At 41.1% G+C, this 26,822-nt stretch overlaps 3 protein-coding genes across 3 annotated transcripts; all 3 read right to left on the reverse strand.

Moving 5' to 3' along the window:
- Nucleotides 1–417: 417 nt before the first annotated feature.
- On the reverse strand, nucleotides 418–11,534 carry LOC139370912 (PPARGC1 and ESRR induced regulator, muscle 1b). Its single transcript, XM_071110796.1, has 4 exons — nucleotides 11,321–11,534; nucleotides 4,188–7,900; nucleotides 3,381–3,497; nucleotides 418–3,059 (listed from the first exon to the last, which is right to left on the reverse strand). The coding sequence occupies exons 1-2, from the start codon at nucleotides 11,444–11,446 to the stop codon at nucleotides 4,817–4,819; spliced, it is 3,210 nt and encodes a 1,069-aa protein (XP_070966897.1). The 5' UTR covers nucleotides 11,447–11,534; the 3' UTR covers nucleotides 418–3,059; nucleotides 3,381–3,497; nucleotides 4,188–4,816.
- A 2,528-nt stretch (nucleotides 11,535–14,062) lies between these two features.
- Nucleotides 14,063–15,870, reverse strand: LOC139369769 (RING finger protein 223-like). Its single transcript, XM_071109031.1, has 2 exons — nucleotides 15,754–15,870; nucleotides 14,063–14,796 (listed from the first exon to the last, which is right to left on the reverse strand). Exon 2 carries the CDS (start codon nucleotides 14,777–14,779, stop codon nucleotides 14,063–14,065), a length of 717 nt encoding a protein of 238 aa, XP_070965132.1. The 5' UTR covers nucleotides 14,780–14,796; nucleotides 15,754–15,870.
- A 2,917-nt stretch (nucleotides 15,871–18,787) lies between these two features.
- Nucleotides 18,788–24,889, reverse strand: c17h1orf159 (chromosome 17 C1orf159 homolog). Its single transcript, XM_071110798.1, has 9 exons — nucleotides 24,815–24,889; nucleotides 23,952–24,036; nucleotides 22,850–22,934; nucleotides 22,563–22,658; nucleotides 22,404–22,460; nucleotides 21,191–21,325; nucleotides 21,053–21,078; nucleotides 20,851–20,881; nucleotides 18,788–20,586 (listed from the first exon to the last, which is right to left on the reverse strand). Exons 2-9 carry the CDS (start codon nucleotides 24,021–24,023, stop codon nucleotides 20,489–20,491), a joined length of 600 nt encoding a protein of 199 aa, XP_070966899.1. The 5' UTR covers nucleotides 24,024–24,036; nucleotides 24,815–24,889; the 3' UTR covers nucleotides 18,788–20,488.
- Between the last annotated feature and the right edge of the window lie 1,933 nt (nucleotides 24,890–26,822).

The following is a 26,822-nucleotide window of genomic DNA, read 5'->3' on the forward strand; positions in this document are numbered from 1 at the left end:
CCATGTTAATATTGGCATTTTATAAACATGCAGAATCATGCTGAAGTACATTCAGTTACTTTAATTGATGCACAATGTGATATAATATGTTGTGTACTCAACAGAGCCCTTGGTGGAAATGTAATTGATATCTGAGATGGTAATTTGCAACAACTGAATGATTTGTTTGGACTGACCATCATTGAGATCATTTATTACACAGCAACCAACCACGCGTTATCAAATTGTATCAATTCTTTCATTTAGACATACTTAAAACTCCCTCCAATTATTTTTCTTCCCTCAACGTAACGCTTTGGAAGGACATTCTGTCATGACATGTATAATACACTATACGTACGTTGACCATGTACAATAAACTATACGTACGTTGACCATGTACAATAAACTATATGTACGTTGACCATGTACATTCACATGAAATGTTGCACATCTCCCTTTTTGCAAGCACAGAATATTTAGCACGTTTCTCCCGTTTGCATGCATGACAAAGCAAAGACATATTCTGTAGGCTGTAGCCTCTCTCCGAGCATTAACACAAACCTACCAGGCTGACTGACATCTTTGACTTACACGTAACTCTTGACAAATCCATTTTCTCCACATAGACTTTCTACATACAAATTGCATTTTGCTTTGCACATATGTCAAAAATAGGCACTAATGGTTAGCTTTCAAATTCTCTTGATAAAATGTAGGAACTGACCATGCTGACTGACTTAATCACAACAAATGCTTTTTACAAGACCCGAATACTCTGTTTTATTACATGAAGGCACCACATAGTCATGCTTACCATGTTACTGTAAAGTTACATTGACATACTGCATAGTCTCTATTAGTCTCTATGGTCCACATCAACCTCCGTTCACCCAGAACATTTTTATCCCTGCTATTTAGGTGTGTTTAATCCTGTCTGAGAAATATTTACATACTGAACATCGCAATTTAGGTAATGTCTCACTGTCAAAATCGAATATCATTTACCAGCTCAAGCTTCCTGTTGAGTAAAACAATAGTGGCCTGTGTCCCAGACACAGATTAAACCCAGTACCAGACTAAAAAGCACTTTCGATGGAGATTCTCCATTTAGCCTGCTTTTTGTTGTTGTCCCGGAATAGATTTCATCTGTATCCGGAAAACTGCCTCTATCTGGATTAGAATGCTTATTAACTTTACTTCTACTGTCCTGCCAGTAAAAATGATGTAATGCTATGGCAATTACTACTGTGATTGAGATATACAGTTGAGGTCCGAAGTTAACATACACTTGGGTTGGAGTCATTAAAACTCATTTTTCAACCACTCTACACATTTCTTGTTAACAAACTATAGTTTTGGCAAGTCGGTTAGGATATCTACTTTGTGCATGACGCAAGTTATTTTTCCAACAATTGTTTACACACAGATTATTTCACTTATAATTCACTGTATCACAATTCCAGTTGGTCAGAAGTTTACATACAGTAAGTTGACTGTGCCTTTAAACAGGTTGGAAAATTCCAGAAAATTATGTCATGGCTTTAGAAGATTCTGATAGGCTAATTGACATCATTTGAGAAATTGGAGGTGTACCTGTGGATGTATTTAAATGCCTACCTTCAAACTCAGTGCCTCTTTGCTTGACATCATGGGAAAATCAAAAGAAATCAGCCAAGACCTCGGAAAACTAATTGTAGACCTCCACAAGTCTGGTTCATCCTTGGGAGCAATTTCCAAATGCCTAAAGGTACCACGTTCATCTGTACAATAGTACGCAAGGATAAACACCATGGGACCACGCAGCTGTCATAAGGCTCAGGAAGGAGATGCGTTCTGTCTCCCAGAGTTGAACGTACTGTGGTGCAAATCAATCCCAGAACAACAGCAAAGGAAAGATACTGGAGGAAACAGGACAAAGTATCTATATCCACAGTAAAACTAGTCTTATATCGAAAGGCCGCTCAGCAAGGAAGAAGCCACTACTCCAAACCACCATAAAAAAGCCAGACTATGGTTTGCAACTGCACATGGGGACAAAGCTTGTACTTTTTGGAGAAATGTCCTCTGGTCTGATGAAACAAAAATAGAACTGTTTGGGCATAATGACCATTGTTATGTTTGGAGGGAAAAGGGGGAGGCTTGCAAGCCAAAGAATACCATCCCAACCGTGAAGCACAGGGGTGGCAGCATCATGTTGTGGTGTGCTTTGCTGCAGGAGGGACTGGTGCACTTCACAAAATAGATGGCATCATGAGGAAGGAATATTATATGGATATATTGAGGCAACATCTCAAGACATCAGTCAGGAAGTTAAAGCTTGGTCGCAAATGGTTCTTTCAAATGGACAATGACCCCAAGCATACTTCCAAAGTTGTGGCAAAATGGCTTAAGGACAACCAAGTCAAGATATTGGAGTGGCCATCACAAAGCCCTGACCTCAATCCTATAGAAAATGTGTTGGCAGAACTGAAAAAGCGTGTGTGAGCAAGGAGGCCTACATACTACATACTCAGTTACACCAGCTCTGTAAGGTGGAATGGGCCAAAGTTCACCCAACTTATTGTTGGAAGCTTGTGGAAGGCTACCTGAAAAGTTTGACCCAAGTTAAGCAATTTAAAGGCAATGCTATCAAATACTAATTGAGTGTATGTAAACTTCTGACCAACTGGGAATGTGATGAAAGAAATAAAAGCTGAATTAAATAATTATACTATTATTCTGACATTTCACATTCTTATAATAAAGTGGTGATCCTAACTAACCTAAAACAGGGAATTTTTACTAGGATTAAATGTCAGAAATTGTGAAAAACTGAGTTTAAATGTATTTGGCTAAGGTGTATGTAAACTTCTGACTTCAACTGTAAATGGTTATTCGTGTTTCTACGTTGTATGAAACTCTTATGACACTCCTATGGACCCAAGTTAAAATGGCTAGAAAGGGTTCTCTAGAAGCAATAGCTATATATCATGCCTTATCTTCAGTTGAATCATTCAGATCTCCAGCTTCCCTTCTCTTCACCACGTAGTGCCGAAGGTACTGGATGGCAGATATGGCACTCACATTTGCCAGCAGAGCTGAACAATTGTTCAGAGAGATTTGTTTACATAATTTGAAACCTGTCTCGCAATTATACCAGTCCGGTCCAAGCTCTGTTTGTGCTACCTTGGTAACTCATTGTCCGGCCAATGTTTGGCATGGCAATTCCACAAAGAGTTGGCAAGTGCAGAAACAGACTGGCATCCTGGCTACAATTAGACATGAGTAATTGACTTATTTATATTCCGTTTTAATACCCAAGAAATGTATAGAATAAATACAATAAAACATTGATATAAAAACCAATGATAATTGATGACAGTGCTTTTTAGCAATAGTAAGCGGTTCTATGGATTTACCTGCTTTCCATGTATCTGCAGCCATTGGATCTGCTGACCTCAGTACCCAGGAGGCAAAGGCAATACAGACCAGACACATGTCAGACTGCTTCAGTGAGAAGAGGATGCCATCTTTCTCTACAGGAGGGAAAACACATATAACTGAGATGGGTCAATGAAAATACATGACCTTAATACATAATGTATTAAGTATTATGTATAATGTACATGTAACTGCCATAATAAAATAAACATAAACATAGTGTCATAATAGGATGTTGGGCCACCACGAACCAGAACAGCATAGATGGCATATATCCTACAAGTGTCTGGGACTCTATTTGAGGGATGTGACACCATTTTTCCATGGGAAATGTGTTGTGTGGTTGATGGTGGTAGAAAACGAGGTCTCGGGCACCGCTCCAGAATCTCCCATAAGTGTTCAATTTGGTTGAAATCTGGTGACTGAGAAGGCCATGGCATGTGGTTTACATCGTTTCATGCTCATCAAACCATTCAGTGACCACTCGTGCCTAATAAATGGGGGCATTGTTATCCTATGGTAGCCATGGTAGGCAAAATAATGGCCTATCCAGGATTTTTATACATGACCCTAAGCATGATGGGATGTTACTTGCTTAATTAACTCATAACCGCACCTGTGTGGAAGCCCCTGTTTTCAATATATTTTGAATCCCTCAATTACTCAAGTGTTTCCATTATTTTGGCAGTTACCTGTATGTGTATAAGTATAAGAGTATGTATGTACACAATGTGTGATTGTATAGGTAAAGGATCAACCATCTCACATCACTAGATAATACTTACTTGACACTGAGACGGTTGTCTGTAGGCTTTTGAATCGTCTCTGCTTCTCTGAAAGCTGTCTAAAGATCTGGTGTCCGAGTTGAATGACCTCAGGTGGAGGAGGGGAGATCCTGGTTGCCTCATTGACAATTGTATCAACTTGGCTGTGTGGTGTAATGGGAGGGGGCAAAGCCCTCTGATTCTGACCCACAGCTGGAGACATCCAGGCACCAGACCTCCAGCACCAGCTACTGCTAGTGCTGCCCATTCCTGGGAAGCGGATCCTCCTCAGGGAGAGCAGGCTCTTCCAGTTCCCTGTCCAGCCTCTCTGGCTGTAGAAGTGGGTGTTTTGTGGGTAACCATCTGGGGCTGCAGAAGGGGACGAGGAGAAGGACACAGCCTCTTTGGCCTGGATGTCGGAGCGAGTCACCACTCGGATAGGGGAGCAGTCGTCCTCCTCGGATTCGAGATATGTGTCTTGTTGTGGGAAGAGAAAATCTTCCAGTTCGGGGGACCTGAGGTCTCGTGCAGCCGAGCGAGAGCAGGAGAAGATGGGGACTGGTTCTCCTTCACCATGCAGGGACTGCTGGACCAGGGGAGGGAATAACACTCCAGCTCCGTACTTAGAGAGAGAGTAGTCATAACAGCACTCAGCCACTGACGTAGACATAAGGGACTCGTAGACAGAGAGGACATCCTCTGTGAACAGGTACTCGTATAGTTCTGGAAAGGTGATTCTGTAGCGCTCGTCCAGTATGTCTAGTATGTCTATTGGGTAGAATTGGGGAGGGCATTCGGCTGATTCTATCAATCACTGCAAGAACAGGATTCTCCGCAAAGTCTAAGTCCTGACAGCTGTTGAGAAATAAGCTCTTTTCGGCTTCCTCGAGCATGTCCTTTAGCTCCATCTCAACCTCCAGAGCTTGGGCATTGCGCATGTCTTTTGGCCTCATCTCTATATCCAGACCTTGTACAATGGGCATGTCCTTTAGCTGCATCTCTGCCTCCAGAGCTTGTACATTGTGCACGTCTTTCAGCTGCATGTGGACCTCCAGAGCTGCTTGTACATTGCACATGTCTTTCAGTTGCTTCTCGACATCCAGAGCTTGGGCATTGTGCATGTCTTTCAGCTGCGTCTCTACTTGAGCTACTTCCAGATCTTGCACAATGTTGAGCATGCTTCTGCTCTTCCTGATCCTTTTCAGGCATGTAGCTTCTGGGAGGAGGCTGGTGTTGGAGATGCTGTCTTTGTTGGGGATGCTGTCTTCAGAGGAGGAGGATAGTGCTGCAAGCTCCTCACAGTCAACAGGAGTGGCCAGGCCAGTACTGGAGTCTGTTTCTTCCTGTGAGATGGCCCCTGAGCAGGGAGACTCTGATCTTCTCCGTTCGAAGTTCCCAAGCTCAGGGCTGGGGATTGAGCTAGTGCCGAAAAATGGCATGTACTCTTCGTCAAAATCGGAGAAGGTAGAGAACTCGCAACTCGAGCGGTCTGGCTTGGGGGAGTCATCGTTGTGTGTGAAATAGTCAGAGTCTGCGGTATCGGAAGTGTCCATTAGTGAGCTGTCTTGTGAATAGTATTCCTCAATATCAGTCAGGGAACTGTTCAGCATGTCTGCGTCTGTGACTGTGACATCAACACGTGCACTGTCAGATTCCTGAGGATGGAGGGTCTCCTTCGAGGGAGATGGGCTTCTGCATACCCTGAGGTGCAAGATGTCTTTAATTGTCAATTTTTCCATTTCATCCCAAAAAGCAGAGATGGCATACACTGGGCGAGTAGGGTCTGATGCATTATACGATGTTTCAGGGTTTTCTGTTGGTGTCACTGTTACTTCGGGAAGAGGAAGAGGCGGTTGATCTTCTGAAGTGTTCGTCTGTGGTAAATGTTCCCAGACTGTAAGTGGCTCACCAGCTCTGTGTGCTGGTGTCTCATTAGTCATGTGGGAGTCAGGGCTCTGCTTTGAATCAGCCGGCACTGAGCTTTCCTCTGACATTATAGGGTTACTGTTACTGTGACCAGTGGAGGGACATGTTCTGACAGACTCGATGTAAGCCTGGTCAGCTGTGTTTTCATAACCTTCACGTTGTGACAACAAGGGGCAATTTAGACAGTCTTCCTGAATTAGTGGCTGTGAATTAGCAGTAGGGGTTTGTAGAGGAAGAGAGGCAGAGAGAGTGGAATCTATCTCAATGGAAGGTGGGTTAGTATCCTCCATTTCTGTGGCTGAGACATACTCCTCTTCAGAATCATAGCTGGTGCTGGTGGTGTAAAATAATTCCCCTTCCTCATTCGAGTACACAGACTCAGAGCGGTGAAGTGCAAGTAATAGGTGTTGTAGTTTGGATAATGGATGGTCTACTGACCTTTTTAAGCCAACGGCTGAGCTGTAATTTTCCTGTTTGTTTTCTTCTATAGACGACTCTGGGTCGAGCGCCTCGGTGGAGTCATCCCTCTGAAGGGGCGACTCTGTAGAAATATTCACGTCTTCACTGAATGATGATGAAGAGCTTAACTCTGAAAAGAGAGGGGGTAACTCCGAATAGCTTACATTTATTTTGGGAAACTCTATATAGACTTCTCTATGATAATTATTTGGCAATGTGTGTGTGTCTGGCAGTGGTTTTGACTTATTGCATGACTGGGTACTAAACTCATTCATGGTCTCCTGTCTGTTAGATTCCTCCATTCCGTCTATATCTATCTCGGACTCACTCTCAGGGGGAGGGTCTGGCCCCTCTGAGGTGTGGTGGCCCCGTGGGACTGAATTCCTACAAGTTTTTTTTTTTCTTCTTTTTTTTTTCACTGCGGTGGCAGCATGCACTCTGTGAGGCGCTTGACTTTCGTTCACGGTCACAAACCAGCGCTCTCTTTCTTCCCTTGGCGCCACAATGGCATGTCTCCCGCATAATATAGCTGTTTCTGTGTGGCACAACAGCTGCTCCTGGCTGATATTTTGGCCTGGATACAGGTCTTGGTGTGGCAGTGGAACAGGCTGTAGGGAGAGGGGTGTTAAGATGTCATGTAATGTACCAGTGCCACCTTCGCTTGGCAGCTCTCCGTCGAATCCTTTGATATCTGAGACATCACAGGCTCCAGAGGGGTCACTGTTAGCTATGCACTTGTTGCTAGAAGATTCTGGAACTGAACCCAGATTTTTTGTTATGTCCTGGTTCCTAGAGGTCTCTTCTGTGTTCTGCTCAGCAGTCTCTCCTGGGGTGTCTTTTACCAACTCTGTGGTGAGGCTGTTTTCTTCAAAGTACCCATATTCTCTGTTTTCTCCATAGTAGCCAGAATCTGATTCTTTCTGTGCATGGGGGGAGTTGTCAAAGACCCTGTCCAAGAGAGCACCACCCTCTTCCTCAGTTAAGGTCAATGGATCATTTAGTTGTGTTTCTTCAGAGCCACTCTCACAAATCTTTACAGGCAGGTCTGTATAGATGAAATCCTCTCTGAGGGTAGCCTCTTCCTTAACACTGGGCTCAGATGGGATGGCAGTGTTTGGAGCTGCATTCTGCTGCCGGGGGTCATCTTGGACATTGCCTAAGGCCGGAAAAACTGGACACACAGAATCCTCTGGTTCTTCATCACTGAGGCCCAAGTCGTCTGAGCCTGCGAGCTCGGGCTGTGGCAGGGAGCATTCCTCACTCTCCTTATAGAAGCTGTCCCAGTCCCGCTCCGCTATGTGCACACTGTGGTCTAAGTCGTCCATGGCAACCTTCACAGGCTCCTGCATCTGTTAACAACACAACATTTAAGGGCGTCAGTTAAAATGTCAAAGTTGAAAGGTTATAGAATCTTTTACATACAGTGCATTTCGAAAGTATTCAGACCCCTTGACCTTTTCCACACTTTGTTGCGTTACAGTCTACACACAGTACCCCGTAATGACAAAGTGGAAACAGGTTTTTAGAAATGTTTGCAAACTTATTGTCACGCCCTGACCTTAGAGAGACATTTTATTTCTCTATTTGGTTAGGTCAGGGTGTGATTTGGGTGGGCATTCTATGTTTTCTATTTCTTTGTTTTTGGCCGAGTGTGGTTCCCATTTAGAGGCAGCTGTCTATCGTTGTCTCTGATTGGGAATCATACTTAGGCAGCCTTTTTTGCCCACCTAATGTTGTGGGTAATTGTTTATTTTCTGTGTGTGTTTGTGTGCTCCACGGTTGCGTCACGTTCGGTTTCTGTTTACCTGTTTTTTTTGTGAAAGTTTCACTTTATTAAAAGATGTGGAATTACATGCACGCTGCGCCTTGGCTCATGACAGGGAGTTTGAAGACAGTGAACGTCACACTTATTAAAAATAAAAAACAAATACCTTATTTACATAATTATTCAGACCCTTTGCTATGAGACTCGAAATTGAGCTCACGTGCATCCTGTTTCCATTGATCATCCTTGAGATATTTCTTCAACTTCATTGGAGTCCAACTGTGGTAACGTTATTTGATTGAACATGATTTGGAAAGGCACACACCTGTCTATATAAGGTCCCACAGTTTACAGTGCATGTGATGTCAGAGCAAAAACCAAGCCATGGAATTGTCCGTAGAGTTCTGAGACAGGAGTGTGTCGAGGCACAGATCTAGGGAAGGGTACCAAAAAATGTCTGCAGCATTGAAGGTCCCCAAGAACACAGTGGCCTCCATCATTCTTAAATGGAAGAAGTTTGGAACCACTAAGACTCTTCCTAGAGCTGGCCGCCTGGTCAACAAATTGGGGAGAGAAGGGCCTTGGTCAGGGAGGTGACCAAGTACCCGATGGTCACTCTGACAGAGCTCCAGTTCCTCTGTGGAGATAGGAGAACCTTCCAGAAGGATAACCATCTCTGCAGCACTCCACTAATCAGACGGAAGCCACTCCTCAGTAAAAGGCACATGACAGCCTGCTTGGAATTTGCCAATAGGCACCTAAAGGAAACTCAGACCATGATGAACAAGATTCTCTGATCTGATGAAACAAATATTGAACACTTTGACCTGAATACCAAGCGTCTTGTCTGGAGGAAACCTGGCACCATCCCTACAGTGAAGTATGGTGATGGCAGCAACATGCTGCGGGGATGTTTTTCAGTGGCAGGGACTGGGAGACTAGTCAGGATCGAGGGAAAGATGAACGGAGCAAAGTACGGAGAGATACTTGATGAAACCTGCTCCAGAGCACTCAGGACCTCAGACTGGGGTGAAGGTTCCCCTTCCAACAGGACAACGACCCTAAGCATACAGCTAAGACAAAGCAGGAGTGGCTTCGGGACAAGTCTCTGAATGTCTTTGAGTGGCCCAGCCAGAGTCCGGACATGAACCCGATCAAACATCGCTGGAGAGACCTGAAAATGTCTGTGCAGCGACGCTCCCCATCCAACCTGACAGAGCTTGAGTGGATCTGCTGAGAAGAATGGGAGAAACTCCCCAAGTACATGTGTGCCAAGCTTGTAGTGTCATACCCAAGAAGACTCGCGGCTGTAATTGCTGCCGAAGGTGTTTCAACAAAGTACTGAGTAAAGGGTTGGAATACTTACAGTGAGGGGAAAAAGTATTTGATCCCCTGCTGATTTTGTTCGTTTGCCCACTGACAAAGAAATGATCTGTCTATAATTTTAATGGTAGGTTTATTTGAACAGTGAGAGACAGAATAACAACAACAAAAATCCAGAAAAACGCATGTCAAAAATGTTATAAATTGATTTGCATTTTAATGAGGGAAGTAAGTATTGGACCCCTCTGCAAAACATGACTTAGTACTTGGTGGCAAAACCCTTGTTGGCAATCACAGAGGTCAGACGTTTCTCGTAGTTTGCCACCAGGTTTGCACACATCTCAGGAGGGATTTTGTCCCACTCCTCTTTGCAGATCTTCTTCTTTTTTCCCTCACTGTATGTAAGCTGCTTTTGCTTTGTGAGTATGGGGTATTTTGTGTAAATTGATGAGGGGAAAAAAACAATTTAATCAATTTTAGAATAAGGCTGTAACGTAACAAAATGTGGAAAAAGTAACGGGGTCTGAATAGTTTCCGAATGCACTGTATTCTCACTTGGGGGGAGAAGTGGGCAAAACAAATTGAAAGTAACCTAAGGCACATGCTGTATGACACATATTGTTTATGCATCTTTTACTAATTATATTTACAGATATTAATCTGAAGATGTAATGAATACTTTTAAGGAAACGATAAAATATAACCTTTTTAAATTGTTTTTTTTCCCGCAGTGTCTGCAAGAAGTGTTTTCTACATGTTTTATGTTGTTCCGTAAATCAAGCACAATGCCGTACAGAATATTTTGAAAATGATGATTGTAAAAGGTGCCCTCGTGCCATTTCAGACTTAGAACTAGTGTTTTGATTTGTGGGGGTGTTGTTGTGATGAACTCACTGCCCTCCCCTCTTGCTATATGAAAGCGGACTCTAGTTCAAGCAGTACCTTGTCGAAATCTACACCCGGTAGATCAGTTAATGTAAAAATGTTATGGGCTAGTATGCGTCACAGAAACATGGCAGTTGCAGTTCCATAACAGACCCCCCAAAAATACATCATGGCCCTACTCCTGGAAAAATGGTCATGTGATCAGAGTTGGGCAACGACACTACTGTCACCTTCCACCTACAATATCACAACATACTATGCATACTGGAAACATCTCAAGGTTAAAATTCTATTAGCGTGTGCAATCTATGTCAGACATATTGTAACTCGCCTCTTCACTCTGCATAAACTTTGGCATACAGTACATACCCATAAAAATCCTAATGTGGTCCAAAATAAATACATTCGAGTTAGCGTATCTTTTGTTTTCACATACATAAAGATATAAGATTCATATGCATTAAAATCCTCTTCATGGAAAGAGCTTTAACCCGTCCAACTCTTCAAAGTCAACAAGTTCAGATACCATTCAACGTATGCTGTTGAGGCTTTGTTCTGGTTTGATAGACAGCTTTTTATAATGAAACTAAGTCAGAAATGTGCAAAATAATGTGCAAAGGACACTGAGGCCTTGTAGGCTAGAGGTAACTTTTGTCATAAGCACAACACGGGTCCATAAGTAGCATTCTAGCATTCAGTAAGAAGGATGGGAACTGTATTGTAGGCTACAGTATGTGTGGTGTAGGTATTCCATGCTGATATGTTTAGTGTCTGTTCAGCAAGAATGGCCTCCTACCTGTGGGATGAGTATAAAGTCTCCAGGTTCAGCTTTTCCTGCAGCAGTGACATGCTGTGTGTTTGTCCTCCTGCGTCCGCCTGTCCTTGCCTGTGGTGTAGCAGAGTCAGAGTGGGGCCTAGCCATTCACCACATTATAAATAGACCTGTAGCGGTGTGTCTGTCTCCTGGTCACATGTAGGGCTCTGCTCGGGTCCGGACGCCCTTCTCGCCCCCCCCCCCCCCCCCCCCACACACACACACACACACACACACACACACACACACACACACACACACACACACACACACACACACACACACACACACACACACACACACACCCTCTCCCATTCTTTCTCTCCCTCCCAGAGGTGTAACATTTCAGTGCCTTAAATAGAAGCCCTCTGAAGTGGAAGAGGTAGGATAGGATCAATATAATTACCTATTTACCTTACACAATAACAACGGTGAGCATATTATATCTAAACAGAGGCAGTGATAAAGAGGGGACCAGTGTGTGTGCAGACAAGTTGATATGGTACACCTGTATTGAGAGTTATGTCTTCATGAACAAACCATTATTACATAGATATCTGGTAGCATGAGGTGATACACTGAACAAACAGACCATTTGATAACATAGCGCTCTTAAGAAAGTTGCTTAAATAGATGAACATGTGTGTACAGACAGACACGACAAGTTGATTGCACAGACAAGAGAGCAGAAATAGAGGTGTACTGGTCTTTATATAAGGAGGTACAGTATAATGAAATAGCTGTGTGTCAGCTGATTGAAAGTAATAAAATGTGTAAGTGTGAATGTGAGACAAGAGTAACACGTGCATGCGGATTAGGGGTGCTCATGTGATGATCACCACTCAAGGCCATGAAAATACCAAGATGCCACTGTCTTCTCCAAAGAACCCACAAACCAAACACTAGGGGCTCTATTCATAACGCATCACGGAAGTTCAGCGTTACAGCGTGATTGAGATTTAAAGGCAATGTTCCCGCTTTAGCAGAGACTGCATTCATGGAAAACACTGCATATGTCGGATCAACTGGAAATGACCTTTACGTTTATATAGCGGAATCTGTAACTTTTTCATTTTTTATATAACAATTTATTTAGCGTTACAGATTTAATAGAGCCCTAGGTATCCTAAAAAAGACAGTATGATTTTCTAAAAACAAAATTGTTTAATTTGGTACATGATTTAATCAAAAAATATCTCACATATAAAACAAACTATCATATAAAACAATGTACCCTCAAAGAACCTATGAATTTTAAAATGTATCTGCACAGTATATTTGTTAGCTAGCTAGCCAGACAGTTTTAGAATAATGATTTCATAAATGTTTTAAATTAAATGACAATGTGCCAACATTTTTTCAGAAAATTTGTATAAAAACCATATACACTGTATTTATAATTATATGACAATATTTTAGGTTGACAAAAATTATATTTCACAATTTCTGATATTTCACATGCCTTACTTTTAATATCCTGCATAAGTAAAATCAGGATTATGCCTCTACTGGCATTCATTCCAATTAGACTTGTTTGGATTTCTCCCTGACCAATATGGCTGCCATTTTCACCCCATTCTGGGACTTTCAGGGTTGATGACATACAGTGAGCTCCAAAAGTAATGGGACAGTGACTCCTTTTTTGTTGTTGATGAAAACCTGCTCCAGAACGCTCAGGACCTCAGACTGGGGCAAAGTTTCAATTTCCAAAAGGACAACAACCCAAAGCATACAGCCAAGACAACGCAGGAGTGGCTTCGGGACGTCATTCGGGACGTCTGAATGTCATTAAGTGGCCCAGCCAGAGCCTGGACTTGAACCCGATCTAACATCTCTGGAGAGACCTAAAAATAGCTGTGCAGCAACGCTCCCCATCCCACCTGACAGAGCTTGAGAGCATCTGCAGAGAAGAACGAGAGAAACTCCCCAAATACTGGTGTGCCAAGCTTGTAGCGTCATACCCAAGAAGACTCGATGCTGTAATCGCTGCCAAAGTTGCTTCAACAAGGTACTGATTAAAGGGTCTGAATACTCATGTAAATGTTATATTTCAGTTTTAAAATGTTTATTAATAAAAAACCTTTTTTTGCTTTGTCATTTGTTTTTATTTCATTGAACCTTTATTTAACTAGGCAAGTCAGATAAGAGCAAATTCTTATTTACATTGAAGGCCTACACAGCCAAACCCGGACGCCGCTGGGTCAATTGTGTACTGCCCTATGGGACTCCCGATCACGGCCGGTTGTGATACAGCCTGGATGTCATTACGGGGTATTGTTTGTAGATTGATGAGCAAAAAAAACATTTCATACATTTTTAGAATATAGCTGTAGCGTAACAAAATGTCAAGGGGTCTGAATACTTTCCGAAGGCACTGTATGTACAAAAAGTGCTGTGATTTCTAAACGGTTCACCCGATATGGATGAAAATATGCTCAAATTAAAGCTGACAGACTGTACTTTAACCTCATTGTCATTGTGTCATTTCAAATCCAAAGTGCTGGAGTACAGAGCCAAAAGAACAAAACATGTGTCACTGTCCCAATACTTTTGGAGCTCAATGTAGCCCATTTAGTAATTGGCTCATTTGAAGTCCTTTCACCAGGAGAGCTAGCTTGTCTTTCAGTCTCATCCTTCACAGTCCTGCTGTGCCAGTCAGAGTCACCTGCGATAATAAGGTGCCCCCAGGCACTTTTGCTGCACATTGGGTCTCCCCTCCTTATCTCACCGTAGCAGCTGAGTGATGGTGGAAGCTGTAGAGGGAGTAGGGGTCTGCCCCACAGTGGCTGGAGCCTTGCTTTTCAAACAACGAACCGATCCTGTACTAAAGACACACTGCAGCGGCCACATGATGACACACACCAGCATGACCAGCAGCACCACGAACAACACCAGCCGCTTCCAGTCTGAGAAGAAGCTACAGAGGTATCGTCTGCCCCAGACGCGTCTCCCTTGTTCAGCCTCAGTCTGTCTGGACACAGCATCCTCCTGGATCCTCCCAATGTCGATACAGATACAGGTGGAGGAGCCGACAGGGTGGAGGGGGTCAGGGCTGCCGAGGCTGGAGTAACATAGCTTCTTCCCCTCCATCCACACCCTCTCCTCCTGCTGCAGGTGGGTGGGGAGCCTGCCCAGAACCTCCAGGCTTGTGAGGAGGGCAGGGGGACCGCTGGCGGGGATGGAGGTGGGGTGCCTGCAGAGGGGGCAGGGGATCTGGCCCCCGTCCTGTTCCACAGACACGGCCATGACCCGGGTGACACACTCCAGGCAGAAGGTGTGGGTGCAGTCCAGCAGCTTGGGCGTCTTGAAGACATTGTCATAGGTGTTGAAACAGATGGAGCACTCTGGCTTGTCCCCACCGGAGGAAGAGTCCGACTCCTGCTCATCTTCCTCGGGCACTGGGTCCAGGGCCTGGATGTGCCAGACCTTGGTGACCTCCATGGTTTTCTGATACGCACCTACAGAAATAGATGCCCAAGATGACAGTGACTGTTTGAAAACGTTTAAGTTGGTGTCATGATTTGTTTGCACACCATGAAGATTAAGAAGGGATAGTCTTAGGTCTGATTAGCCTGTGTCAATTTGACTAAAGGTTTTGGCACATTGATTCCTTGAGGGCAGTACAATGCCAAAGAAAATGTCTCTCTTCAAATATTAGACAGTGCATTGAAATACACATCATAGATTAGACTGTTTGTTCACTTTCTTCATGTCTTGCTTCTCTTATCTTTTACTGAACATGTTTTCAATGGAGGCTTTTCATTGATGCAACTATGCCAACCAACCCTTAAACATTATTGTCTCTTTGGTTGTATTTTAAACATTTACATTATACTTCATTTCACATTTACATTGTCTTGTGTATTCTGTCTGTCCTATAGTCTGTCTCAACCTTTTTGGAAAGACATTATGTGTTACGTTGACAATGTAAAGGAAACATCATGGGAAATGGGGAAAAAAATGGAAAGAGTTACAGAAATCCCAAATCCCCATTTCCTTATTGTTCTGGCTAGGTCCTTGAGTGTAGCCAACAGGTGAGTGGGGTCTTTGTTAACAGCCCAGAGGGGAGGTGACAGGCGTCATTTTATGTCCAGCAGATTAATCATTAACTTTACATTCTACTTCCTGACTCTCCCTTCCTTCTATATATGGAGTAGCATGGGAAGCTCGAACATCCTTATAACATTTTTAAGATTATTTCCATCAGTTTTACCAGTGACTGTCAGGTACCAATTTACAGTAGAGATGTTTTAGCTTGGTAGCAGCTTTAGTTTAAAATGTTAACATACATTAACATATCATATTAGGAGAAAGCTTTCTTTGTGACTTGCTGCCACAACAACATACAGAGAGATAAGGAGGATCGAAATGTGTTATCATTACCATTCCTTTCAAAATAGTAGTATAGTCCTTACCTGTAGGGAGTGGTATTAGTAGTAGTTTTGATTCAATGTCTGTTGTATTTCCAGAGGAGGTGCTTTTTTTGTCCAGGGGGCAGTATTTGGCCAACTGATGGAGCGTCAACAGATAGGACCTTTCTCTTGTCTTTGTGATCCTTCAGGTAATAACTCAGTTACTCCCTCTCTCTGCTGTCTACGAACTAACAGTGGAGTCTCACCTACACCTGCAGTGCTCACAGGCTTGTCTGGAGAACAGGAAGGAGGTGGGAGGGAATGGAAAACACTTACTCACTCCTCTCTCTCTCTCTCTCACACACACACACACACACACACCCACAAACATCTTGCCATGTAACAGTGACTAAAAGATTTGATAAAGTTTGTTTGATAAACTTTTAGTAGGGAGTGAGTCTTACTGTAAAAATAAAGGCCTCTTCCTGGTATGACATACTATAGTATGGGTGTGAATGGAAACATAGGGCCTAGCTCATATAGTATTACCCATTCATGATAAAAACACATACATCGGCTTGAATTTGACCATTGGGCTGTATGTTTGAGGGACATACAGTACCAGTCAAAAGTTTGGACACACCTACTCATTGCAGGGTTTTTCTTTATTTTTTACTATTTTCTACATTGTAGAATAATAGTGAAGACATCAAAACTATCCAATAACACATATGGAATCATGTAGTAACCAAACAAGTGTTAAACAAATCAAAACAGATTTTATATTTGAGATTCTTCAAAGTAGCTACCCTTTGCCTTGATGACTCGGCAGGGGCGGCAGGGTAGCCTAGTGGTTAACGCGTTGGACTAGTAACCGAAAGGTTGCAAGTTCATATCCCTGAGCTGACAAAGAACAAATCTGTCGTTATGCCCCTGAACAGGCAGTTATCCCACTATTCCTAGGCTGTCATTGAAAATAAGAATTTGTTCTTAACTGACTTGCCTAGTTAAATAAAGGAGAAAAAAGATGGCAGCTTGGCATTCTCTGGAATGTTTTTCCAACAATCTTAAAGGAGTTTCCACATATGCTGAGCATATGGCTCTTTTTCCTTCACTCTGCAGTCCCAAACCATCTCAATTGGGTTGAGGTAGGGTGATTGTGGAGGCCAGGCCATCTGATGCAGTACTCCATCACTCTCCTTCTTGGTAAAATAGCCCTGTGTTGGGTCATTGTCCTGTTGTCCTGTTGAAAAACAAATGATAGTCCCACTAAACCAGATGGGATGGCATATCGCTGCAGAAGGCTGTGGTAGCCATGCTGATGAAGTGTGCCTTGAATTCTAAAGAAATCACTGACAGTGTCACCAGCAAAGCAACCCACACCATCACACCTCCTTCTCCATGCTTCACAGTGGGAACCACACATGCAGAGATTATCCATTCACCTACTCTGTCTCACAAAGACACGGCGATTGTAACAAAAATCTAAAATTTGGACTCATCAGACCAAAGATTTCCACCGGTCTAATGTCCATTGCTTGTGTTTCTTGGCCCAAGCAAGTCTCTTATTCTTATTGGTGTCCTTTAGTAGTGGTTTCTTTGCAGCAATTTAACCATTAAGGCCTGATTCACAATCTGAACAGTTGATGTTGAGATGTGTCTGTTACTTGAACTCTGTGAAGCAGTTATTTGGGCTGCAATTTCGGGGGCTGGTAAATCAAATAAACTTATCCTCTGCAGCAGAGGTAACTCTGGGCATTCCTTTCCTGTGGCAGTCCTAATGAGAGAAAGTTTAATCAGTTCGCTTGATGTTTTTTGTGACTGCATAAGTTCTTGAAATTATCCGCATTGACTGTCCTTCATGCATTAAAGCAATGATGGACTGTCATTTCTCTTTGCTTATTTGAGCTGTGCTTGCCATAATATGGACTTAAATATTTTACTAAATCGGGCTATCTTCTGTATACGACCCCTACCTTGTCACAACACAACTGATTGGCTCAAACTCATTAAAGAAAGAAATTCCACAAATTAACAAGGCACACCAGTTAATTGAAATGTATTCCAGGTGACTACCTCATAAAGCTGGTTGAGAGAATGCCAAGAGTGTGCAAAGCTGTCATCAAGGCAAAGGGTGGCTACTTTGAATCTAAAATATAAAATGTATTTTGATTTGTTCAACACTTTTTGGTTACTACATGATTCCATGTGTTATTTCTTCACTATTATGTGAATGAGTAGGCGTGTCCAAACTTTTGACTGATACTGTATTTTAATACATCAGTATACCCAGGGATGTGAACCAAAACATACAAATGTCTTACTACTTCACCAGTCAGAAGATCAAAAGACTATTTATACAACCATGTGTTTAAACTGGTTTTTATTGCTCTTTATATCCAATGCCTATCCATAAACACTTTGAGATATGTCAATAAAATCTATATAAAAAAATCACTGCGTCATAAAAGGTGTTGTGACTTGGGTAGTGACACAGTTCAATACAACAAAGACGGACTTTTTGCCACAATAAAGCTGATCTGAACTTCCATGGTGATTATTTTCCAAACATCCAGAGAACTATATTCAAATACAATTTCCTCATCCTGAAAGTAGTACACTTCACACAGCTGCATCTCATTATTTATGTCCCAAAAAGCTTAGTCTAACTTCACTCTGAATTAATTATTCAGGATTTACAGATAAGATATTGTTGAGTGATAATAATTAGAATTCATCCTCAGGGAAGGTGCTCCAATGATCATGTTAACATAGTTATACTGTAGTAATCCAGAACTCATAAAACTGGTCACTACCGATCAATGTGACAGTGGATTTGGGGAGGTCATGCAGCACCCCCTACTGCAGCTTGCATTTGGATACTAGCAGCAGTCCTGCTTCCCTATTAAAAAACACTGCAGCTACAAATATAATACTCTTCTCTTTCCAAGGTACTCAGCCTTCAGGTTATAGGGAAAAGAGTATGCTATGGCAATCTGTTTATTCCAATTTTACAACACATCCTATTGTAAAATCCTACTATTTACCAACAGTAATGTAAATATTAAATTAGAATAAATTAACTAATCACAAAGGATTACAAGAAAGGTGCTTTATTTTTGTAAATCATACATACTCTTCAGAATCAGAAAATACTTCATAAAATGTAAAACTAGAATCAATAAGTACAAAATACCACATTACAAAAACAATACATCATTTGTATAAAAACAATGTACATGTGTACAATTTTACAAATGGCTGTACAACAGCTAATGTAAGAAGGATAAATTCTATTTGGGATTAAAATGATTTTACAATCAGTTGTTCCTGTTGTTGGAAATACCATCACTTCAGACTCATGCCCACTGAACACACAAACTGGAATTACCAGTCACACTAGTTCTCAAAATGTCTTCATACAACAGTTCTTCCAGCATAAATAACTAAAATGTCACTTAAAACTTGTCCCTAAATTCACCATATCATCACTCAATCACCCTTGAAGTTTAGCAAGTAAAACCCGTTGTACCGTTCCTCCAGCAAGACAAAAAAATAAATAAATACGTAACCTTGATTTAATACAAGGTGTTGCTAAAAAGCCACAGGAGGTCACTCAAATACCCAATAATAAACCAGAAGAGAACATATGCACCTGTCTTTAAAATGATCACCACCCGTTTCCTGGAGAAATCTTTGAGCACACGTTACATCAATGGCACACTAACGACTTCAGTTTAGTGCACATTATTTTGGTAAGACAAGCATCACAACATATTTGGCAACAGTGACAACAGTTGCTACTCTTAGCCAACAAATGTCACAATTTATGCTTGAAATAAAGGAATTCAAGTAATAGCTTATGTGCAATGGTTCTGAAAAGATTAGGCAAAATGTCAGCATGAATTTCCCACATTATGGCCAGATAAAGCATACGTCATATTAGCTAGCACCTTTTTCAGGTCCTATTACCTGTGTTGGGGTGAATATTAAAGATTTTTACTGAGAAGCATTTTTCATCTAACTCTTAGATGACCATTTTCCTACTTGATAGAGAAATAACATTTGAGATCCATCTTTTTGGGATGAATTAAATAAGACATATTAAGATATTTCACAGCCAGTGGATCACATGTTAGCGTTCTTGTTGTGTGTTGCTCTGGAAGATCCACACCTTTCATGGAATGTGAGGAGAGCTCTTAAAGAGCTTTAAGCGTTTTTACATTATGTTCTCATTTTGTAGTGTTTGTATTTGTGCATGTATTAAATAAATTAAAATACATTCAGTTTGGTTCAGTGCATAAACCACAGAGAAAAAAAAAGAAGAAAAAAAAAAGTATGCAATTTAAAACACAAGATTCACTAAATGAGAACAATAAGCATATTGAAATCAGCTTGGAAATTATAAACCTCAAATTTAGGGCTATCACGGTCCACCTCACCCCATTCTCTACAGAGTTCAAGTAAAACAAACAATTGGCCCAATTCTAGACAGCAATAGAATAAAATCTAAATAGAAAAAACATGGATTCAAAATAAATAATCTAAGGTCTATCTATTTACATTACAAAACAGAATTCCGGTAACAAGGCTATACTGCAGGTGTTGCGGAGTCAAAAAGCTGACACCACCTGCTTTTGAATGAAGTAAACTGTCTTCTTAGGCAACACTACAGAGGAGGGACAGGCCTACACATACTCACCAATTTACTGTAAGTGCTCTGGCCTGAGCCTGTCCCTGTCATTTGGCACCTGCTAGCCAGCTGGCTCAGGCCTCCTCCATTGGGCCTCCTCCTTCCCTACACATTGTAGACTGTGGTAGTGGTGGGGATGGTGGCAGCGCTGGACGCAGAGTTTGCTGAGGGCCGCTCCCTCCTCACATATCTGGGTTTCCTAACTACAGATTACACAACACAATGGAGAGAGAGGAGGATGATAAACCCAATAGGATATGGTATGACCCCAATGTTGACTTTTCCCACACACAGCAGGTAGTTCAAACTCTGACTAAGATCGTGCCAGGATAAAGGAGTGAGATCATGTAAAACGTCTGAAAACAATGATATTACGCAATTGCCAGACATAGACACATTTTTCTCAGTGAAACAACGACCAAAAACCCTATCGAAGGTTGTGAAGTGGTTTAGTGAAATGTTCTTACCTGAAGAGGTCGCCGATGGTATCATGACAGCCTTGAAGAGAGATGAAAATTCACAAGTCATATTTCTTGATATTCATTTTTGGTACTGCATATAAAATCATTCTAATGTATTGTTTATTCGATGTGGTGATACATTTACATTTGTAACAATGGAGTAAATGTTTCACAATAAAATCGGTTGAAATGTTTGAAAATGACTTACCGTCTCATTTGGTTGGAATATGTAGGCTGTGAAAGTACACCAGACGTATAAGTTACTTTTTCCATATTTCGAGCACACCATAGAATTATTGTCCCGTTTACAGTTATTCAAATTCAACCCATTATCGTAACGACTTACCCTTATTCCGCCGGTAGAAGACGCCTGGGAGACGGTTGGAGCGTTTAAGGTAGAAAAAGGAGGCAACAGAGAGAATCAGGAACAGGCTGATCAACAGAGTTCCGAACAGAAGAGAGGCTGCCACACCCGGACCACCTGTTCACACAGACAGACAATTGTTAAATAAACTTTATCACTCCTAGTGTTCTCACTAAACATACAGCTCATCTAGTCTAGACCCATGCTGTATTAGGGATCAACTTGCCCATCAGTCAAGTCAGGAATATTTTTGGGTTGTCTGACGATCACTTGCCTGAAATATTTAATTAGCTATTTACATACAGAAGTGCCATATATTGCCTGCCTTTCACATACACATAGGGGAGGGGTCAGAATGACCAGTTCTGGAATTCTTTGTATTCTGGTTGTTAACAATAAAAAAACTTTTCAGAACAGGCTCAACTTGACCGACTGGAGTCTGTCTTTCACTTAAACAATGGGGAGGAACAAGAAAGGCTACAGGAATTCTTTGCAGTTAGGCTGTCTTCCTTTAAAAAAAAAATAATAATCTGCCCTAAGGGGCGAACTCAGAGCAGGCTCAACGGTTCAGGTCACTTGCCCCAGGCATCAGGACAACCCTTAATGTCAATGCCTGCTATATGTGCTATACCCAAATTGTATGGCATGACAACAATAGAAGAGTTGGATACAGCCCATACAGTTTGACAGTTCAACACACAGGTAACTGCCAAAATAAAGGAAAACCTTGAGTAAATGAGGGATACAACGTATATAGAAAGCAGGTGCTTCCGCACAGATGTTGTTCCTGAGTTAATTAAGCAATTAACATCCCATCATACTTAGGGTCATGAATTAAAATGCCCAGTTTCCCATTATTTTGGCTACCATGACTAGAAGAGACCTCAGTGACTTTGAAAGAGGGGTCTCAAAGGAGCATAGGGGGTTTACAGGGTGTGTGTCTCAGTCACCAGATCTCAACCCAAATGAACACTTTATGGGAGACTCTGGAGCGGCGCTTGAGACAGTGTTTTCTACCACCATCAACAAAACAACAAATTATGGAATTTCTTGTGGAAGAATGATGTCCCATCCCTCCAATAGACACACTTGTAGAATGCCCTATTAAGACACTGTGTTGGTGTTTCCTTTATTTTGGCAGTTACCTGTGAATTAACCAAAATGTATGTAAAGTATAACTGGCACCATTTCTTACCAATTGTGGGAAGGACTGTAGTTATAGTTGTATGATTGGTCCTTTCTGTGATGTATGCTGTTAAAGGCAAAGAGATAAAGGGGGAAAATGAACAGGGTCAGGACACCTGTGGAACCCCCCACCCCACCCAGCGTTCATGTCCAGTACTTGTCCACTTACTGTAGTTGCAAGCGGTGAAGTTCTCAAGATCTGCAATAGTCGAGTCACAGTGCATACACACAGCTGTGTTGTTCTCAAGGACACGCAGGTAGCATCCTGAGTAAATAGATTTGATGATTGCTCAAATGCTGGAAGAACAAAGGCCCATGTCTATTTTCTAATCCTAGTACATGCGTCTAATCCAAAAGTGGCTACTACTAATGTATGAGGAAATCACTGTTGCAATTCTAAAGTTAATGAATAACATTTAACAGAACTGCACTATAGGATGACATGGTGGTCAGTACCTGGCTCGCATTGAGTGCTATTTGAGCACGAGCTGTTCAGCCTCTGTCGCTCTCCACAGCAGTCAAAGTAATTCTGATGTAGGGCCTACAAAAAAACAAACACACTGTAAACCTTAACTACCCTAAGCACACAGCCAAGACAATCCAGGAGTGGCTTCAGGACAAGTCTCTGAATGTACTTTTTTATTTATTTCACCAGGTAGGCAAGTTGAGAACAAGTTCTCATTTACAATTGCGACCTGGCCAAGATGCAAAATAAATAAATAAATACAGTAGGGAAAGAGGTAGTTGTTTGGGCTAAATTATAGGTGGGCTATGTACAGGTGCAGTAATCTGTGAGCTGCTCTTACAGTTGGTGCTTAAAGCTAGTGAGGGAGATAAGTGTTTACTTGAGTGGCCCAGCCAGAGCCCGGACTTGAATCTGATCGAATATCTCTGGAGACCTGAAAATAGCTGTCCCCATCCAACCTGACAGAGCTTGAGAGGATCTGCAGAGAAGAATGGGAGAAACTCTCCCAAGCTCGCTGTTTATTATCTATGCAGTCACTTTACAAATTACCTCAACTAACCTGTACCCCCCGCACATTGACTTGGTACCGGTACCCCCTGTATATAGCCTTGTTATTGTTATGTAATTCTTTCGTGTTACTTTTGATTAGATTTTTTACATTTATTTAGTAAATATTTTCTTAACTATATTTCTTGAACTGCATTGTTGGTTAAGGGCTTGTAAGTAAGCATTTCACAGTAAGGTGTATTCGGCGCATGTGACAAATAAAATACAATTTGTAGCATCATACCCAAGAAGACTTGAGGCTAAAATCTCTGCCAAAGGTGCTTCAACGAAGTACTGAGTAAAGGGTCTGAATACTTATGTAAATGTGATATTTCAGTTTTGTATTTTTTATACATATGCAAAAGTGTATAGAGGCCTGTTCTTGCTATGTCATTATGGGGTATTGTGTGTAAATTGATGAGGGAATTTTTTGATTTTTTAAAATATCCGTTTTATTAAAGGCTGTAACATAACAAAATGTGGAAAAAGTGAAGGGGGTCTGAACACTTTAGGAATTACCTGTAACGTTACTGTATGTTACTCTACCTTAGTTATTGGAGTTTCACGACTGATCAGGATCAAAGCTGCTGAAAGGACCATGAGGTATGACACAGCCATATTCAGAACAGTCCTAGAAAAAACAGAGAAAGGTAGACTGACTCCCAGACTATAATAACAAAATATAAAATCTGTAGCTATAACGTTTGCAGCGTATCCTGAGAGATCTGAAAAATGACAGCTCAGATCATGACTGAGGTGGCTAACGACATTAGCTAGTAATCTGGCAACAATTGCAACGACTGATTGCTCTGGACGTAAACAGCATCTTACAAATGTTTTATTTTATTTTATACCGTATCTTACTACAGTAACTACAGCAGGTAGAGTCGGACTGGAACATCCAGTCTGGTGAGATATACTGACTGTGCAGGTGCTAACGTTTGCATTTTGGTAGGCCGTTATTGTAAATGAGAATGGTTTCTTAACTGACTTGCTTAGTTAAATAAAGGTTAAATAAAGAAATGTAAAAAAAATAAATAACGTTAGCAATGTCATGCCCTACAGTCATTGGTCATGACACATGCTGTATAACTAGCTAACGTTAGCTAGCCAGCCATGCTAAGTTTAACAGACTGAATCAGAGCCAATAAAGCCGTGTTGGAGCAGTTTTTCAAATCTAGCTGATGACGAACATTAACATCACAGCAAACTAGGCTGACTGTCAGCAATCACGTCGTTATGCGCACTTCTAGCTCGACGACAGAAGTCAGCTAGTTTTTACTCGATTTCCATTCAAATAAGAACAACACTAACGTAGCTAGCTTATCTATAATCAGCATGTTAGCTATCACATATAAAAACATTTATTTGTTATATTGAACGTCATCAATAAAGCAAAACCAACCTACCGTTGCAAATCACAACACAAGTTTTCGCTCGACAGATGACAGCTGTTGTACAAAGAGCAGCATTTAGCTACAAATAATATTAACTTCTGGCTTTTCCTCTTTCAAAATAAAAGTAGCTGATCATTGGCCACAAACTAACAAACGTAGCTATTTGTGCTATAGATGCAAAAATACGTTATACATCACTTGTACGTCATAAATACGTTACAAATTAGACTTGCAAAAAAAGTCTTGCAAAATAGACTTTTAGGTAAATGAGTCTTGAAGAATTAACATTTTGACAGCTAATAAAATGAGAAAGTACTTTTCATTGCTTCACATTAGGAATTTCATATACATTCTTGAACAGAGAGTACCTAAATGATTCATAATAAAAAGCATACAAGGTATGATTATTAAATAAACACACTTTTGACTTATTAACCGATTATGTCACACTTGGCCTCGAAGAGCTATCTATTGAGGACTTTTATTTCAGTGTTTGAATTTCCTGTTTTGTATTTTTTTTATAGGGATAACTGTTGCTAAGAGAACTGAACCAAATATTTTTTTTAACTGAACTGATTTTCAACTACAAACATCAGCTGGTCCAATCAGTTGCTAGGATACAATATGGATGGCCATGTCTTCGTTGTGTCTTCAACAAATATTTTTTGCATGCAAAAACCCCTAAGATATCCACATGCAGTCTTTTAGAAATATTCACAAATAAAAACATGACGATTATAATTGTTCACTTATATTGAAATACCACAACACTTTATTTGAACCTTCTTCAATGGCTACATAACACTGATATAGATATGAAAGTGCTTGTTATTAACCCTTATGACAGATTGTTCAAGTGTACCTGAATCAGTAAACATTATCACCAAAGAAAAACTGTCAGGCTGTCTAATGAGTCTCGACTTTATTATGAGGGCAGTCACTGATACACCCAAATAATTTAACCCAAATGTTTGAGCCACGTTCTCTTGCAAGTGGGGCCTCTTCAAACAGTCAGACAGTAAGGGGTGAAAAAAGGGGACTGGTTTCAACTTCCAGCAGTAAGTGTTCTCATAACACAAAAACTGTCCAGTTGTGCTGATGATTATACAATGTTTGTATAAAACATTGGCTTGATGTTGCAAGAACGTTCCCAGGACATTGCTCTCACATTTAGTTGTGGCAGTATATTATATAAACTTTACTGGTACATTGTGTTAGTTATTACCTTACCTGGAAACCTAATGAGAATGTTTTGGGAATTTTCTGGGAAAAAAAATATAAAAAATTGTTGCACTGAATACATTTTATAAAATCCCAAAAAACACATCCACTGGGTTGCCTACCAATTTGATCAGGGCATTTCCACGGTAACAGAGTGATGCTGAGACTAAGATTTTTTATTTTAAAATGGAAATAGTTCAAAGTAGTCCTTGTCCATGGAGTTGTATGATTTTTTAAACTTTGCAATCATTGAATTTAGCTTGACATACTTTTTAAAGTAACAAATCTGAGTCAGAATTGTCTTTTTCATTTTCTTCAATTGGATTTGATTTTTTTGTTAATTTATCCAAAGCAATCCTTTGAAATACTGTCTACCTTCAATTTCAATTTGATCGGCACAACATTAGAATGTAGTCTATGGAGAACTCTTTCACAATGGAGATCAATGAAAGATAGCAAACAAAACATGTACATATTTATCTCAGTTTCAGAACCTATGCGTATTTCATTTCGTAGGGCAGGTAGCCTAGCAGTTATAGTGTTGGTTCAAGGAAGCTGGTTCAAATACCTGACCAACAAGGTGAACAATCTGTTGACGTGCCATTAAGGAAGGCACTTAACCCTCATTTTCTCCAGGGGTGCTGTATGACTATGTCTGACCCTGTAAAACAACACATTTCACTGCATGTGACAATACAAAATGTTTTTTATTTATTTTTTAAACAAGGATATTTCACAATATGTACAGTGCTTTTCTTCTTCTCATCAATCTACACACAATACCCCATAATGACAAAGC

The sequence above is a fragment of the Oncorhynchus clarkii genome, chromosome 17 (assembly GCF_045791955.1).
Source record: "Oncorhynchus clarkii lewisi isolate Uvic-CL-2024 chromosome 17, UVic_Ocla_1.0, whole genome shotgun sequence".
NCBI classification, from domain to species: Eukaryota; Metazoa; Chordata; class Actinopteri; order Salmoniformes; family Salmonidae; genus Oncorhynchus; species Oncorhynchus clarkii.